The 18,281-nt window shown below is 40.0% G+C and overlaps 1 protein-coding gene across 4 annotated transcripts in view; it reads left to right on the forward strand.

Moving 5' to 3' along the window:
* Window positions 1-11,842, forward strand: part of SNCAIP (synuclein alpha interacting protein) — a 90,573-nt gene extending 78,731 nt beyond the window's left edge. For 3 of the 4 annotated variants that reach the window (XM_074856173.1, XM_074856174.1, XM_074856176.1), the window contains 4 exons: window positions 1,907-1,999; window positions 4,510-5,572; window positions 7,317-7,387; window positions 11,278-11,842. In XM_074856173.1, coding sequence (XP_074712274.1) covers window positions 1,907-1,999; window positions 4,510-5,572; window positions 7,317-7,387; window positions 11,278-11,362 — 1,312 coding nt within the window. In that variant the 3' untranslated portion in view covers window positions 11,363-11,842. The remainder of the gene's footprint in view (window positions 1-1,906; window positions 2,000-4,509; window positions 5,573-7,316; window positions 7,388-11,277) is intronic. The other variant, XM_074856175.1, reaches the window with a different exon arrangement.
* The last annotated feature ends 6,439 nt before the right edge of the window (window positions 11,843-18,281 follow it).

Consider the following 18,281-nt stretch of genomic DNA (forward strand, 5'->3'; position numbering starts at 1 on the left):
GGAAGTGTGTAGGCAAGAGGAAGGAAGATGGAAAATTAAGGGAAGAAAGGATCTACATAAAGCGTAGTTGTATTGTAAAATGTGATGGCAAGGCAGTATGTCAAGATCCCACCTTTATTTCTGTAGCACTGTTTAGATCCACTCTGATATGTTAAAAGTAAAATGTTTGTTTTCTACCAGCCCTGTGAGTACAACCTCTAGTCTAAAATGTCGTCTGGATTCTTTCTGGCTTTGACATTGCCAGTTATAAAGACTGCATTTGGAACTCAGCTAGTTCTTCTGCTTATGGTATGTGAGCTAGGAAAGAGTCCAGCTCACTGGTGGAGAACTGTATTAGTTCTGCAGATCCAAAAAGAATAAAAGTACTAAAAACATATTACTTCTACAGCAGCAGGAGCAGAGCCTGGGGGAAGCAGATAAAAAGTCATTTTCACATGGTCATTTGATCAGGGCCGGGGAATAAAACCAAAGGTACCAATTGTATTCCAGGTGAAAGATAGCATATGTGCAGTAACAAAAAGCTGCAAGTCTCTTGTTTGCTAGTAGTCTCCCAGTAATTCTTTCTATGCAGTGTTTAGAGGCAATGGAACTTACAGGTCACTAAACAAGATTGAATGTTATCTGTGGTGGTTGGCAAGCTAAGGAGATGTTTTGATGTTAGAATGGAAGGTTTAAATTGGATGGGAGCAGGGAGAGGGAGAAGAACTTTTTTGTGGCAAATTGATCTATTCCTTCTTTTTTGTAGAACTACTTGAAGATTTGCAGGCTATCTGGTTCAACTCAGTCCTTCCTATGGAAATAAGTATGTGGCAGGACAACAGAGATTGTAATTACAGTTCCATGGTAAATGGAGTTTCTAGTATAGATGTCATAGAATCACAGAATCATAGAATGGATTGGGTTGGAAGGGACTTTAAAGATCATCTAGTTACAACCCCCCCCTGCAGCAGAAAGTGATGAACTGCAGTAGGTATAGCACTACTGAGTATGAGGTGGGTGCAGAGCACAGGTAGGACCTTTGGTAAGGTAGGGCAGCAAGCAGATGTGTTTTTTACTTCTCCCCTGAATACACAGAGGACATGCTTAGCTCCATCCTGCAGCTGAAGAAGATTGGACCAGGCCTTACCACTGGTCAAAAGCTCCTCTTTGTGTTCATTTGCAGATAGGAAAGGAGAGAGCAGTTGTCTGAGCTATTGTTTAGCTGAGTAAAAGCCATCCACCAACTTTGGAAGTGACTTCTTAATCTGTCAGAGGGAATGGCTTTAAACTCCAACAGGGGAGGTTCAGACTGCACATTAGGAAAAAGTTTTTCAAAGAAAGAGTGGTCAGACAGTGGAATGGGCTGCCCAGGGAGGTGGTGGAGTCACCATCCCTGGATGTGTTTAAGGGTCGTTTAGATGAGATATTGGGGGATATGGTGTAGGGGAGAACTTTGTAGAGTGAGGCTGGTGGTTGGCCTCGATGATCCCAAGGATCTTTTCCAACCTGAATGATACTGTGATTCTTCCTGTACACAAACAGGAAAGAACAAAGTGGCTCTAAGTTTGCTCTGCCATATCTTTGTTTCTGGACGACTATTTAATGTGAGTCACTCAGTTCCAATGAACAGCTGCTTATGATCCCACACTTGTCCTTATATGAAGTATAATAAGTAGTCTCTGACAAGTAAACATCTCTCAGTTGGTCTTGTACAGTGATCACAGTGTCCACAGGGATTCAGAGACAAGTACAAACTCTTTGTTTATGTTATTATTTATAATTTCTCTTTTTATTTACTATGTTAAGTATAGTTGAAGAGGACTTCTTTTTTGAATAGAAAGTTGAATGGGTAGTATCAGTTACCCTGTAGCTTACTAACGCTGACAGTTTTACAATTCAAGGTAAACAGTTTTACATTTTCTTGCAGGCAGACAGTGGAACGTGTGACATTACAGAACCAACTCCAGCAGCTTTTAGAAGCCCAGCGGTCAGAGGGCAAGTCACTACCCACATCCCCAAGGTAAAGTGACTGGAATTGTGCTGCAGTCTGGATTTGCACAGTTTTGTGGTACACCGGTTATCAGGAGAAGCTGTGACCTGTCTAAATAGTAGATGTATTCTGTAAAGTAAATCTCTTTCCTTACTTCATGGACTTGAAGCTGAGCTTGCTAGAATTTGACAGTGTGTAATGTTTTATATGTACTGGAAATTTTGAGTATGAAGTGAATAGTCCCTATTTCCCAACAGAGTGAAAATCAGATTTACAGTGGAATAGAATATATTTTGTATTAGGTGAATAGCAGAGGATCCTAGAAACCCTTAGGAAAGTTGTAAAGTTTGACCTTCTGGTGGTTCACTGTACATTACTGCCAGCAGTAACTCATAAAGCCAGTAACCAACAAAACCTCCTTTCAGATTAATAAGACTCCTTACTCTCATTAAATCTTTTGCCTGCAGTAGCTTTTATAAAAAGTCAAAACTCCAGAAATTTTATGTATTGTTTACATATCCTGTCAGAAGTCCCAGAAATAGACACAAACTGAGTTACATTAAAGAGGAGGAAAGTAAAGGCAGAGGACTGGATCTGGAGTCTGCTAACATATCTCTCTGACTTCTGCCATAGACTTCCAGTGTGATGCATGGAAGTCAAACAAGCACACAATTTCTCTCTGATAACACTCTAAAGAAGACTTTGAAAGGAATTAAGTAACTCACATGCAAATAGGACTCGGTTTATCATTGCCTTCTCATTCAGTTTCCTCTCTGGAGGACACATATTCTTCTCTTTGTTTAAGGGTTCTTAGGGAGCTACCTGTATGTTAAAGTATGAAGCCAGCATAAAAGCTTCTGCAGGTGTTGATGGTCAGAGCTTTGGGTCATCAAGTTTGAACTCATAGGATCAGTAATTGCTTTTCTTCCATTCTCACAGAATCTCAAGTGCTTTTCTGGACAACAGCTCCATGTCCCTGAATTTCATGTGTCAATGTTTCAGACAAGTGCAGATAGTTACAGAAGTAGATGACAAAGACACTGGAATTGGAGATCCATTTGTGTAAAGTAACCAGCTAGGAAATGGCTGTAAACTCTGAATTCCCACTGAAGTAGAAAACCACACTGAAAAGAGCTGTTTTGTCCTTCTTTTTTGAATCATGGTCTTTGTCGTCCCTGTCTGCCAGCTCAGCAGGAACAATGGGACCAAACTCTGTCTTCTAGCTCATTTGGTTTCTTTGATTTTTGCTGACTGGTCTTTCCAAGTGGTCTCACATCTGAGTACTGGTGAGCACCAGGACTGTTTCAGTATCAGATACGATCAGGTGAGAGGAGATCTCTCATGATTCATTATTCCTGTAAAAGGAATAGTAGGAATGTAGGTTTCAACATCTTTTTAGATAAGTGAGCAAGTCTGAAAATGATACTCTATTATTTAAAATTTTATTTCATAGTTGGCTACTACTTTTCCTTCCAGCTAGAACTCACTTGTGGATGTTACCATCATCCAAGGAGCCTGCAGTGGATGTAAGAGAACCTATCCCTTTTACTGGGAATGTCTATTGTAGATACATGCATATTCTTCAGTGCTTGTTTCAGTTTGCCACAGGAAAAAAAGCAGAAAATTAATTGAAATCGAGGTGACTAGTATAGGCATGTGAATTTTGCACGCTGTGAAAACTACGGACTCATCAGAGTAGAAGCTGCTTGCAAAAAAGAAATTAAATTTGTGAATTCACTGCCTTGCACTAACTTTAATTTTGTCACCCTTGCTTAGAGGAAAAGTGGTTTAAAATAAGAACATGGAGTATTATGAGCTCTGGCATGTGTCACAGGGAAAGAAATGTTCTCTAATTTATGTCCTTTGCAAATCAGACTTACTTGTGATTGCTGGTTCCTTGCTCTGTAACATTTGGCATTTTAAATTTAATTTATTATTCTAATAGTATTGAAATCAATTCATGTTACCTTTCTCATGCTTTTCAGTATTTCATATCTGAAGAGGTTTTGAGTGCAAATGGCCCTGACGTTTTATGAGGTCTTATATGGCTATTATTAATACCAGATGAAGTTTAGATTTATGAAATCATTGCTATGCAGAGAGCTGGTACATTCACAGTATTTAGAATAAGCTACTTTTATATTATGGTATGACTTGGATAGTAGGCATTTGGCCTTGTGGGGTTTTTTTACCTTCTAGAACATGTCAACTCCCACAAACAGGAAACAGTATTTTCTCTAAAGTTTTCCTCAGAAAGTCATCTTTGGCATTGAAACAACCGTTCTAAGTTTTGATTTTAAGGAGTTTTCTTTGTAAGAGAAAGTGAAGAGACTCAAATCCTAATTAGGAGTGGAAGCAGGGTTACATCCTTCTCTGTGTAATCTTTGCTGTGGCATCGTAGTAATGAATTCCATGTGAATAGCAATGAAGAGGATAAGTAACAATAAGCTGAGACAGACACATACACTGGAAATGGCAGTTTCACATTTTATATGTGCATTAATTTGGCTGTGGTATTTCCTCCTCTTTTTTTCTTTAAGCTTGCCATCATCTCCTGCTTCTGGCAAACCCCAGTGGAAACCATCTGAAGCAGATGAATTGTCTCCACCAAAAAGTAAATTGAACACCCAAGATGGGATTCAGATTCTTGGCAGCTTGGGAACTTCTAGTCGCACTCGAGCCAAGATAAAAGATGAGGACTCAGATAAAATCTTGCGCCAGTTGCTGGGGAAGGAAATCTCTGAAAATGTCTGTATGCAGGAGAAGCTGACTTTGGAATTTCAGGATGCTCATGCATCCTCCAAGAACGTGAAGAAGATTTTGCCAGAGAAAAGGGAGCTGAAGTTAGCCAGACTGAGGCAACTGATGCAGAGGTCACTCAGCGAGTCAGACACAGACTCAGCTATTTCTGAGGACCACAAGAACACCCCTGTGAAAAGAACTGACAAACCAAGGCCTCAGCCCATAGTGGAGAATGTTGAGAGCCCAGAGAGTTTGCACCTAATGATTAAGAAACACACTTCTGCAGCAGGACGCCGCTTCCCTTTTGGTATCAGGGTCTCTAAGTCTGTGGATGGCCACAGTCCTTCCCCAACTTCAGAGAGCAGCGATCCAGATAATGAAGCCCTGTATCAGTCTGGTACTGTACCTCAGACCCAGTTTTGTGGAGACAACTCTCCATCCAGCACAGATAGTGCCACTGCTCAAAAGGTTGCCACCAGCCCTAAGAGTGCTCTCAAGTCTCCATCTTCAAAGCGCAGAACCTCCCAAAATTTGAAACTCCGAGTAACTTTTGAGGAGCCTGTGGTGCAGATGGAGCTAGCAGAGTCAGAATTAAATGAGGAAAAGGATAAAGACCGGGGCAAAGGACTCATGCGGGTTCCATCCGGTTCTGGGGAGCCAGCAGGGGACCAGCTGAAAAGGCCTTTTGGAACCTTTCGGTCCATAATGGAGACGCTGAGTGGCAACCAAAATAACAACAACAACTGTCAAACAGCAAACCTGATCAAAACCTCATCCACGCTGCCTTTTACCTCATTAGGAAGGAAGACAGCAGACAGCAAGGGAAATCCAGCAGCTCTCACAAAAGGAAGAAACAAGCCAGTGAGTGCACTAAAAGGAGGAAGGATCTTTTTTTTTCTCTTGTCTCTTTAAGTAATGAATAAGTTTGACAACTTCTTCTTCCTGCCTTTCTATAGCAAATGGATGCACACAACTACTTTACTGTATTTGTCCTGTAGAAAGCCATCCACCGTTTTAATTTTGGAAGGCTTTTCCAAGGAGTGGCAGGTATTGCTTGTGTACAGAGTCCATACTCTTAGTGCACGTGGTTCACATGTTCTGTGTTGAACACAGAGACGTGATTCACGTGGAAATGATGTTTGACGTTGCTGTGAGTGGCAGGTCATACAATGAGAATGTCATGCTTGAATCCATGGGATTTCTGAGGAGTAAATAACTGAAGGACTAGCCCTGTCGTGTCCTATAGCTGACTGATGAGGCCAACAGGATAAGAAAAAGAGATAGAATATAAAGAGGAAAAATAGCAGAAATGGTCCTTCCTGCTTCTGTGGGAGCTACAGCCATCCCCTAGGTGTTGAAGCTGTCAGTACCCAGTCTTCTTTGCCTACCCTCTCCTCATAGTACAGTCTTCTTGTGGCAGAGTATATGTATTGGATCCATATCATCCCCTCTTTGTGGTCAACAGAGTGCCCTTTCTCGGATCCCAACAGAAAGAGGGGTGTCTCCAGGTAGGAGGCTGACTCTTATGTTCAAAAGAAAGGAGAAGATACTTTGAACAAATGTATCTTCCAAGAGAAAGGAAGAGGTATTGAATAAAAGAGATAGAGGTAGGAAATACTGTGAGTGCAGTGTGTTTGTGGAGCAAAGCAGAGAAGAGTGAGCATCTAGAGATACAATAAAGAGTTGAGTGAAAGGGAATGGTAGATGATTTAATCCCCTGTGAAAGACAGGGTGGGAAGGAAGGAGTGGATGGAAAGACATGAGATGAAAGAATAATTTCAAGATGAAAAAAAGAACATAAAGCAGGCCAAGAGGAGGAATAGTGAATTATATGCTGTAAAATTATGACAAGGTAATGGGAGAGAAACTCAGGGAAATCTTGGGCATAAAGGAGGAAAAATGTGTATGGAAAAGAAACTGTGGAAAGAGAGAGCTGGGAAATAGTGAGCAATCCATATTAGTGGGTACTGCTAGAACAGCAGTGCTGTAGCAGAATGTGAAATTAAATGAAAAATTCAAAGGAGACCTAATAGGCTAAATTGAAGTGGAACTGCATTTATTAAAGTTTACTCAGAATCACAGTATGAACTACTGCTTTGAGCCTTTAAAGACATGCACCATCTAGTCAAACATCCCATTTAACATAGAATTATTTTTATAACACAATAGCAATTTTTTTCAAAAGAGTGATTGAGATTTTATAGTGACAGAAGAAAAGACAGTCTGTCTTCAAAGGTGTTCTGATAGATGACAAGGTCATGAGCAGTTTTCATAGTTCCCTAAGAAATTTGAGGAGTTGAATGAGGTAATTCTAACAGTATTGATGCTTGCACTGTAAAACGCATGTTTTCTGTGAAAAGGCCATGTTTGCATGTCATTGTTGCCAACATCAAAACTGTGGAAAGAATACATTTTCATACCAACCCAAAGGACCACAGCACACATGTCAAAGAGGTAACAGATTCAGCCTCATTTACTAACTTAAAAAGAAATCTGTTAAAATGTTATTGTTGCAATTTGACTGCATGTTTTGGGAGACTTCCATGTTATGCATGTGGTAAGCTCAGTGCATGTTTTTAACTGATATGATGTTGTACTTTCTTAGGGTCCTTACTTCAGCTACACCAGTCTTTCCTCTAGCATGCTGAATGAAGAACTTCTGTGTAACTATGCTTGGTATGTGCTTATGCATGGTGATGTTTAGCATCTCTGTTGCTTTGTTTTCTCAAGTTGCATGTGTTTGCTAACATTATTCATAACTGAAATACTGAAGTTGATTGATACACAAGAAAGGAAATAGATGAACAGGTGAACATCTAAATTCATAGAAAAGCAGAATTTTATGATGGATTTCTGCTGATGTCACCATTGAACTGACTACAGGATTTCAGTTCCAAGCAAGTATAGAAAGTATTCATACTCGTAAATCCACCAGGGAGTACAGCACACTTTGGCTGAGTATTCAGCCTTTGTTGAATGAAAGTCAAGTACCAGATGAGAATGGAAATTAAATTTCCTCTCATGAGGAGAGCAAAAAGACCACAGTTCATCTCTAAATGGAGAGTACAGAGAACATGAGGCAGAATGCTCTACTTTAAATCTAATGCTCTCCTATTTTCACATATTTTTCTTACTCTCCCTCAGACTTTGAAGTTAAATGTGTTTTTTAAAAGTCTGATAACTTTGACTGTGTTCAAACTCCTTAATTTAGGCATGTTCCATCAGGACTATTCAGGCAGATAGAGACCAGTCCCTCAAAGTCCATAAAGACATGTCGGAAAAAACATCATTTGACAAAGTGTGGTTTATTTTATAAGCAAATGCTTTGTAAAAATTGTCTGTCGTTTTTATTCAACTATTATCACTCAAATTCTTGTGATTTTTTTTTTTTTTTTCTGTTAAACTGAGATGTAAAATCCTTTCATTAGGCCTGGAAATGACTGCTGTTCACACCAAAATTATGCATTTTAGGATACTTCTGGGAAAATTATAAATTAGTCATTCTGCAGTTCGGGAGCCTAAATTACTTTCAAGTTACTCTTTTCTAAATGTTTAATAATATTTTTTGTTCACTTGTTTTTTAATGCCAGGACCTTCCTATACTCAAAAACTCAATTTCTGTAATGGAAATGGGAGTCTTGTTCTGAAGTCATTGGCACAGTATATGTGAAACTAGAAACAGAACTGTAAGGTTTCCAACAGTTTTAATTCTCTCCTGAAAACAGAGGGAAATTCCAGTGCAGAAAATTGACTGCACAGCAGCAGTTTGAAGGAGCATCAGTGGGCAGCCTCGTCAAAACACCCAGCTGCCTGTCCAGTCTGTGGAGTAATACAAAACCATTAATCTCATCCTTATGTTAGAGCTGTCTCCTGGAAGTAACCCGTTGTTGTAATTCAGTATTGCCATGTGTAAATGCTCTTGTGTGAGAAATCCCTGGCAGCACAGCATTTCCCCAGAAGCAGTGAGAGACAGGGAAGGTCTGGCTGCAGCTGCAGAGCTGCAAAGTCACCTGCTGGGAGGGTTAAAGTTGGATCTGAACTCCTGGCTATCCCTCTGGGCACTGCTGATCCAGACACCATGTCCCGAAGCTGTCCTCATGGTGGTGGGCACTGGAAAACCAGGGAGTAGGAAACAAGGAGCAGAGTGCACTAAGGGCACAGCTTGAGGAGGCTGTTATTGTACACACAGATTAGGATTTAGATCGGAAATTTCAGATGTGCAGGCTGGGTTGGGATATTTTTCACCTTTTGGAAGGATTGGCTAGTTTCTTGTGTATTATGACTCCAAGCAAATGCTTGTAGTTTTTTCTGTCTTACATGTATGCCAGTGAATGATTCTTTCCCACGCTTTAAATCATCTGAGATCTGCAGTACCTTAAAGTAAGCACTAATTCACCATTTCAATACAAATCCTGTACTAGCTGCAGCTATCAATAGCAAAAATTGCTTCATACATCAAGGCAATCAGCAGCATCTACCAACAGGTTTCTGTCAGGTAGTAAACTGGACATGCTTCTAAAATAGTAAGTGGATCTAACCTAACAGATATCTCCCTGCCAGACCTAGTGCTGGATAAATTACAACTTCAAATATATGCTCTGGAAAAGGATGCTTATCTGTATGTCTAATAAAATAGTTACAATTCAAACTAATATAGTATAAAATCAATATGAAAGTAATTTATGCGTTGTCCCAGACAATTTACAGTTGTTCTGTTGTGAACCGTTTTGATCATGCATCAGTGCCCATTGCACGAGGGGATGTTTAGTATTTCTGTGACACAGGCACCGGAAGAGATTAGAAATTTGGTTAGTAATTAGTAATATTGGTAATACGTTTCTTTCAGGTCAGCAGGCACCATTGTAAAAGACATATCTGTTCAGCATTGTCACGTAGAGACATTTGCATTAGCTAAAAATGATCCTCTTCAAGATCATAGTGCAACTGTAGAGCTGTGAAATGGAGTCTTTAGAGTGCTTAGTGAGCCACCGCATGGGGGACTTACCCACAGGGTCTTTCAGCACTGCAAGTCTAAGCCAGTGTAGTAGTAATTTGATGCAAATTGTCTTAGCCTTATAAAGCATCCATAAATAAAGCTCCGTGGTTAACACTAAACATACTGTTGATATCAGCAATGCATGTTAAGTGCCAAAAAGTAGTTATGGCAAAAAGTTAAGTGCTCCTCTTTTACCTCCTCAAACTCAGTCCTATGAATTCTACTTCCCCTATCTCAATTCTGTCTTTTGCTCTTGCTTTGGGCATGTGACAACAGTAATTTAGATGAATGAAGGGAATTTTAAAATAAAATGATTCCTCATGCCCTCTTACTAGGACCCACAACTGTGGTCCCTGAGAACATCAGCTTCTGTTAAATCCTGATGTGACCACAAGGTTATCTAAGAATCCTAAGTATCAGTCTCTCAAGGATTTTTGGCTCTTTGTGGTGATTGTAGACTGGAATAAAGCTATTCTGGTTTGTAAGAATCAGGCTCACAAATATGTGAGTTTAAGGCAAACTTTTTATACACATACTCTTGCCCTTTGCAGTGGGTTTTTAACCTCCCACTAGTATCTGTCCTTTGCAGGAACAAACCAGCTGGTCATGATTGTATTGTAGGAGTTTTACTGTTCAGAAGTAATAACTAAAAATGAACCTTTTAGCCTGTTTAAAAGCTGATGTGGGCTGGATGCTTAATCAAAAATCCTTCAGCTGGAAGGTTAATTGAGAAGAGGGGGAACATACCAGGGGTACAGAACAAGGACATATGAAAGAAGGTGAAGACACTGAGTGTTACAAATATTTAGTGTTTAATTTTTCTACTTTAATTGGCAAGCTCAAAATCATTTGAGTCTCATACACAACAGATAGATTTTTAAATTATTTTTTTAAATCTAATTTTACCTAGTATGGAAATGAAGACACACTATAGCAAAATTATCCTTATCTGTGTATCTAATAAAATCTTAATGATTTGAATTGAGATTTTACCTAAATTACAATATTAAAAGAGTTATAGGCCCTGTGTCAGAAAAAGAATTACTGCTTGCCATTTTTCCTATGGCCTTTGCCACCATCTCCTACTTAAGCAGACACATAAAGTAAGTCAAATGAATCACTTTTTGAAAGTTTATTTCTCTCTGGTGATTGTTCATGGGGACTAGATGACTCTCTTACAGGTAGAGTCAGAAACAAACAGGGTATATTTAATGTTTGTTGTAGTGCATCTTTTTATCACTATAGTACTTTTCCTTAAAGGATGAGGAGGTTTTGGACATTCTGTTGATTATTATCAGAATATTATGACAGTGTACTAATTAATGCTGTGCCTTAAAAAGCTCCTTATCATTCCATTGTTTTCCATTTTTGATTTCAGAATAGGAGCTACAAGAAAGTCAGTATTAAAAAGTATTTTGTGTAGTACATGTCCAGAGAAATAAGCCCAGAGAAAAAGATTAATTCAGAGTTCAATACTTGCAAATGGAATAAAACAGAGTAAACAAACACAGGGCAAACCCCTCTATATTGTTAGTGTTACCATGAGTAATTTTATTCTTTTTCTCTCCAGGCATGATGACATCAATAGGAAAAGCTGGAAATGTGACAGTCAAAAGAGTACTGAAGAGCCAGAGCTGCAGGAGTTCTTCCTCTAAATCACATCTCGTGATGTCTCATTTCGAAATACCTGAAATATATCCTTTTGAAACACTAATATGAGACATACCCTTCACCAGCAAAACAGCAGCTGTTAGGATGCCTTAATTTGTAGCAGTTAGACCATATACAAAACTTTTTTATGATATATGTGTATATGTAACTTGTTTGTAAGATGTGCTGTGTAAAGGCATGGGTGAGCAAAAGTAACAATTTGAAAATTGTTATGACACAGGCAACCTCCAAAATGTTTGTTGGGCCACAGAACACATTTTGTACTTTGTGTCTTGCATGGATATATTGTCATATATCTTTATTTCCTTTGTCAATGGCATATACTGTCAAAAAGTTTCAGCCAGGACTCTGCCTGCTCAGCTCCTCAGTGAGACCAAGGCAAAAGCATTGATTTTTTTGAGTATGTTTTGTCTGTTGTTATTTCTATTTTTTGTAAAAAGGAAATAAAGACAGTGTTAATAGGACACACTGAGTGCAGATACTTCTCATACTTCATTATTTCATCTTTTGAGCTTTAAGTGTTTTATTGGTCTTTTTGTTGTTCATTTGATAATGAGGTAATGTCCAATACCAGGATTTCAGTTCAGTCAGTTGGTTGAATCAAGAATTGATTTAATGTTTAGTGGTCCCTTTTCATCTTTGAAATGCGTAGAAATAAAAAGAAAGCATAAATGCAATTTTAAATTACCATTTATTGTTACGTGCCAAACACTGGCAATGTCCTTAGCTCAAGTCAAATTACCAAGTAATCTGCTAAGACCTAGTCCATATTCTCTCAAAGCTGTCATTATCCTTTTATTGTGTGTTCTTTGAACCTTTCAAGAGAAAATGCAATCTCTTACTGAATTCACTTCATTTGGGGTAAACTCTAAGTACATTCTGCAAAGTTGTCGTACAACACAACATCCAAAAGCAGACTACTAGGTAATCTTTACTTGACACATTTATTTATATCAAATATCTGGGTATATATTTGCTTTATTTTGATTATATTGATCTATTTCCATTTGAAGACTGCTACAGTTTGTTGAGAAAGATCCAAAGACATAAGGATTTGTTTTACTGACTGTTCTAATAGAACATAGGGAAGTCATAGGAAGTTTGCCAAAGAAATTTATCACAAAGTCGGTCATAGAATCATAGAATGGTTTGGGTTGGAAGGGACCTTTAAAGACCATCTAGTTTCAACCTTACTGCAGTGGGCAGGGACATAAAAAAATTATGAGATTATGCAAATTAAATTCCTGCAACTGCAGAACTAATTAATTAATGTGGACACTCAAGAGGATTTTTATTAAGTACAATGGAGTTTCTTTCTATGCAGTTTCTCTTGCCTATTTTTTGCTGTGTTCATCTTGACTATTGGGCTTCCTTTCTGGTCAGTGAGAAGAGAGAGTAACTTCCTGCATGAGATTCATCCTACCTATTACAGGTTTCTCATTTACAGAAGTACCAGTCCCTTCCTGCTTACTACAGGGGAAGCTGAGGTAGTAGAGGTCTTGGAAGAGTTATTTAGTATTTGAATGCCTTTAATTAAGTGAGATAAATGTCTTTCTCTGGGTCACTCTTCAGAATGATGTCATGTTTGGCCATACAGCCACCATGGACCAAGATGACTGAATGCCCCAGACACTCTGCTTATAGGCTTTGGATAAGCACAGAGTACTACTGGATAAAGTGGAGCCAACTGAGAGATCAGCAAAAAACCCCACAAATAAAAATAATAAAAGTGTTCACTTACAGAAATGAAATTCTGACTTTCTTTCCACAGTTCTTATCTGTCACTTGGCAACACTTTGATTTTTGAGCTAAAGTAATAAACCTAGCACTCTAGCTGACCTGAGCTGTGCTGTTTAAAGAAACAACCAAATCTCCAAAAACATCTTTCAGCCAGGAACAGTAATGCCTCTAACTGGGCCTCCTGTCTTCTGAGTGCATATGAAAAATCTGAATGCAAAGTGAGAAGACACATGTGCTGCAATTGCCAGAGTGCTGAAAGAGAGCATAGGAAAGAGAGATCTTGTGTCTGGTAGATGGGCTTAAAACAAATGGACAGTTGGCATTTTTGTGAGTGTGAAGAGTGTTGACTGTGGTCATGTGAATGGCAGAAACAGCAATCCTGCTGAGTGATCCTGACTGACTGGAGATGTGTAAAGTCTGCCATAGCTATCTGTAGTATCTAGCTGAAGCAGGGGATAAAACAGCTTCTATGAAAGGTTTTGAAATAGTCCAAGGTGTAAGTATTGTCAAATCCTGAAAGAAAGAAATTGCCTATTCTGAAGACAGGATTTAAAAGTCACCTGCCCTCTGCGGGGTAGCAATTTCTACAGAATAATTCACAATATAGCACATGGTAAATCAAATTATGCAAGTATCATAGGGCTATAGATGTTACTAAATGAGATAGGATTGGGATGCCAGAAGATGTTCAGTGTCTGTGGTTAACGATACCTGCTAGGTAATTGATCTCTCAAAGACTCCCATCCCAGATAACTGGATAACTGAATACAGCTGGGGAGGGCTGTGTGTTTCCAGTGAAAGCTACACATGCTGTTCATATGGCTATCCACAGTTCCTGAGCACATTGGGGCAGAAAGCAGTTTCAGGTCTAACTAGTGCAGAAGAGAGGCCAACTTGATGTAAGCACGAAAAGTAGTGTCTGGAGGGTTTTATCTCTGGAGAAGGTGAACTCATGTTGTATAAACTGCTGATTTTATTGTTCCTAATTTGTAGTTTCTTTCCTACTTAGGGCCCCAAAGCCTACATGTGGTACACTGATGTCATGCCTATTAGAGAAATGCTGATTCTGTGATCTTCAGCTGGCTGAAGCCTGTGCTCTGCATATTTGTATCCTTAGTAGCTATAGAATCCAGGTGCCATAACTCCTTCTGTTTGGTTTATAATCCTCCAGGCAGATCCCTCCTGGCATGAGTCTAGGTCAGACTTCTGTCAGCAAAGCATAAGCATTTCCCAGAGGCAGAAGAGCCAATCAGGGATTTTCCAGCAAACATCTTCAGAAAATATCAGTTATCCAAAGCTTTTTAACAGGACCACAAACCCCCTTTGATTACAACCCTTGACAGAAAAGGTCCTCTCCTATCCACTCAGAAATTTCTGATCAGAAGAAGGTAATGAAGTCATTTGCAAGTGAACCAATGTGTGTCCTAGTAAAACTATATCTGTGAACACCACAAAGAATGGCTTTTCATATTCTGTTACCACCAAAGATGTCAGAATAAGACCTCTGTGTTTGTCCTGTAGTTCTGTACCAAAGGTGATAAATAATGTGTTGGAGAGCAGTAGTCAGTTCCCAATTCCATGTAATCTCTGGCTCTCATCTTTTGAAGAAGGACAATCATTTACTAGGAGCCTTTGTTTGTTTCAGGTATTTGAGATAGGCAGCATATGGATACATGCAGTATCAAAACTGCAAGTATGGTGCTTTTTTTCATGAGCAGAATGGTGGGTTCTACTTTGCCCTGCATCAGTAGAGCAGCATTTTAGTAATAATTACTATTTGGTTTTGCCCTTCAATCTCTATATTAGAGGGCAAATACATTGGTTTACTAGGTTACTAATGAATAACTATAGTCAGCATAGTTGGTGTATGAAGGCAATGAAGGAGACAAGTTAGACAAACAGTTTAGATTTAATATTCATTTCACTGTAACTGTAATTCTGAAACCTTTTCATAACATCAAGCTAACATAAGATAAATGGCATAACAAAATGTGATTGACAGCATAACGGTAAAAATAATACTCCAACGTCCACTTATTTAAGTGTCTCAGAAACATATTCTCTGAGAGCTGATTTGTTGCATGTTTCATTGCCTGCCATTACAGCAATGTCAGAATATGGCCATGCAATACAGACAAAAGTAAAAATGTCAGCATATCATATGCCAGGTATGAATTAATGGATTGGTGAATGTATCTCGTGGTGAGACAACTTTTGTCTGCATGTAGACTAAGATTCAGCTCCCAGTATCCTTGAAATATTTCTTAGCCTTTTACAAACCTACTTGATGAAAATTTGACTGAAAGGTCTGTGAAAAATGTAGTCCCTGCATTTGTAGCATCAAACTGCAAGGCTTAATTGTCTGTCATGTAATGGTTTCACAATGACATGATAGGAATAATTTCTGAAATTATATTGCATTTCCTATGGTAAGTTCAGAAATGTCTTTCTAATTGTACATCAACTGTACCCAAGTATAGCCTGTTACATATTTATCTTTTGTATAATCCTGTTTCTCTGTAAATGCATTTTGAGGTTGCAAGTAAGTACACAATTGTTCATGAGATGTAAGTACAGCACATGTCTTTTAACCGAAATGTCTGTCAAACACAGAGCTATGTTGAGTATAGATTGCCCAAATGAAAAAGCCCAAGCACTAACCTGCAGTTCATCCTCTGCCTCTGCACAACATCATTGCCATATCACATTCTTGCATAGACCAGACACACTGCCCACTATTTGTGCCTGTCTTTTCTTCATTATATTGACCAGTCAATATGTAACTTTGACCCAAGTATCAGAGACTGCAGCCAGGAGAAATAAGGTTGGTTCTTAATATGCCACACAACCTCTTCCAAATAAAGGGGTACTACATACACAGCATCCAGCATCCATCCTTGCACACGTTTAATAATGCATCACCAGTTTCCAGATGCTCCCGCTTTTGTAACATGGACTGCTTTTGTATCACATATATGGACAGCTATAAATACTAGCTCAAGCCATCTGTTTCCTGAAGAAAATGTTACTCTTTGTCTTTGACGTCTGCACAGCCACTTCCTTTCCCAGTCTAACTGCTAGGTTTTTTGCCAGTGTGATTACTGGCAAGCAGTATACAGGAGGAAGGAAGATAGTTATTCTGGGTATATTTGGGAAACTGATAAGAAATCCTGAGGCTGTTAGAACACAGAGCTAACTTTTACATATCTCTTTTGTCAGTCAGCAATACTGCTCCAAGAAATTACAAAAAAAAATCATGTGGGTCTAGAAGGTAAGAGGCCTGAAAGGAGTTTACCCTCCTTCCTGTATAGATGTGAATATAAATTCACGTGTAGATGATGTACAGATATCTGTAGAACCTTGAAAAACTGCAGAATAGGGACCAACTCAGGAGATTTGCAATGCAAAAAACTGTGGCCCGACCGTATACATATGTGTCTGTGTATGCATGCAGATAAGATTTCTGTATGGGCATGCAGTAGAAGGAAGACTTTGCTTTGAGAAACCTGGCCTACTGGAGGCTGATGGGGTCCCTCTGTCAGAGAAGGGGAAGAGCATCTTCGGTCATAGGCTTGCCAAGCTGGCCAAGAGGGCTTTAAACTAAAGTTGCTCGGGGAGGGGAACCTCAGTCTATCCCACTCCTATCAACTTGGTGCTAGTGCCAGCAAGAGATGCCCAGAGCCTGGAGAGGGATCACAGATCAGCAGGAGAGCACCTCAAGAGCAGCACACAGGAGTTCCCGCGAGAGAGTCAGCTCCATTGGGGGCCCAACTTAAATGCCTCTATGCAAATACGTGTAGCATGGGAAATAAACAAGAAGAGCTAGAGACATGTTCACGCCTGCAGGGCTATGATCTTACTGGCATTACATAGACATGGTGTGGTGACTCTTATGACTGGAGTGTTGCCTTGGAAGGATACAGGCTCTTTAGAAAGGAAAGGCAGGGAAGATGAGAAGCAGGAGTCACCCTCTATGTCAATGACCAGCTGGAGCGTGTGAAGCCCTGCCTGGGGATGGATGAGGAGCTGACTGAGAGCTTATCGGTCAGGATTAAAGGGAAGGCAGGGACAGGAGGTGTATAGTGGGGGGCTGCTACAGACGACTCCACCAGGAAGACCGAGCAGACGAGGGCCTCTATAGACAGATGGGAGCAGCCTCACATTCACAGGTCCTCATGGGGGACTTCAACCCCCCTGATATCTGTGGGAGGAACAAAACTGCAGCACATAAGCAGTCCAGGAGGTTCCTGGAAAGCATTGATGGTAACTTCCTTCTCCAAGTGATAGAGGAGCCAACAAGGAGAGGTGCTACATTGAACCTTGTTCTCAGAAACAAGAAGGGGCTGGTGGGGAATGTGAAGCTCAAGGACAGCCTTGGCTGCAATGACCATGAAATGGTAGAGTTCAAGATCCTTAGGGCAGCAAGGAGGGCATGCAGCAAACTCCCTGCCTTGCTACCCTGGACTTAAAGAGAGCAGACTTTGGCCTCTTCAGGGATCTGCTTGGCAGGGTAACATGGGATAAGGCCCTAGAGGGAAGAGGAACCTAAGAAAACTGGTTAATATTCAAGCATCAGCTCTCCCAAGCTTGGAAGCAATGCATCCCAACAAAAGAAAGTCAGGTAAGACCACCAGGAGTTCTGCATGGATGAACAAGGGGCTCCTGGACAAGGTCAAGCATAAAAAGGCGGTCTACAGGGGGTGGAAGCAAGGACAGAGAGCTTGGGAGGAATACAGAGAAACTGTCCAAGTAGCCAGGGATCAGGTTAGGAAGGTCAAAGCCCTGGTAGAATTAAATCTGGCCAGGGACATGACAGGTAACAAAAAAAGCTTATACAGCTTCGTTGGTGATAAGAGGAGAAGTAAAGCAAGCGTGGGCCCTCTCCAGGAGGAAAAGGAAGACTTGGTCACCCAGAATATGGAGAAGGCTGAGGTACTTAATGACTTTTTTGCCTCAATGTAAGGATATTTTGCCCCCAATATAAGAAGGACATAGATCTGCTTGAGTGGGTCCATAGGAGGGCCATGAAGATGGTAGGGGGCCTGGAGCACCTCACTTATGAGGACAGAGTGAGAGAGTTGGGGTTGTTCAACCTAGAGAGGAAAAAGCTCTGGGAAGACTTTATAGCAGCCTTCCAGTACTTAAAGGAGGCTACAGGAAAGA

The sequence above is a fragment of the Strix uralensis genome, chromosome Z (genome assembly GCF_047716275.1).
Source record: "Strix uralensis isolate ZFMK-TIS-50842 chromosome Z, bStrUra1, whole genome shotgun sequence".
Classification (NCBI taxonomy): domain Eukaryota; kingdom Metazoa; phylum Chordata; class Aves; order Strigiformes; family Strigidae; genus Strix; species Strix uralensis.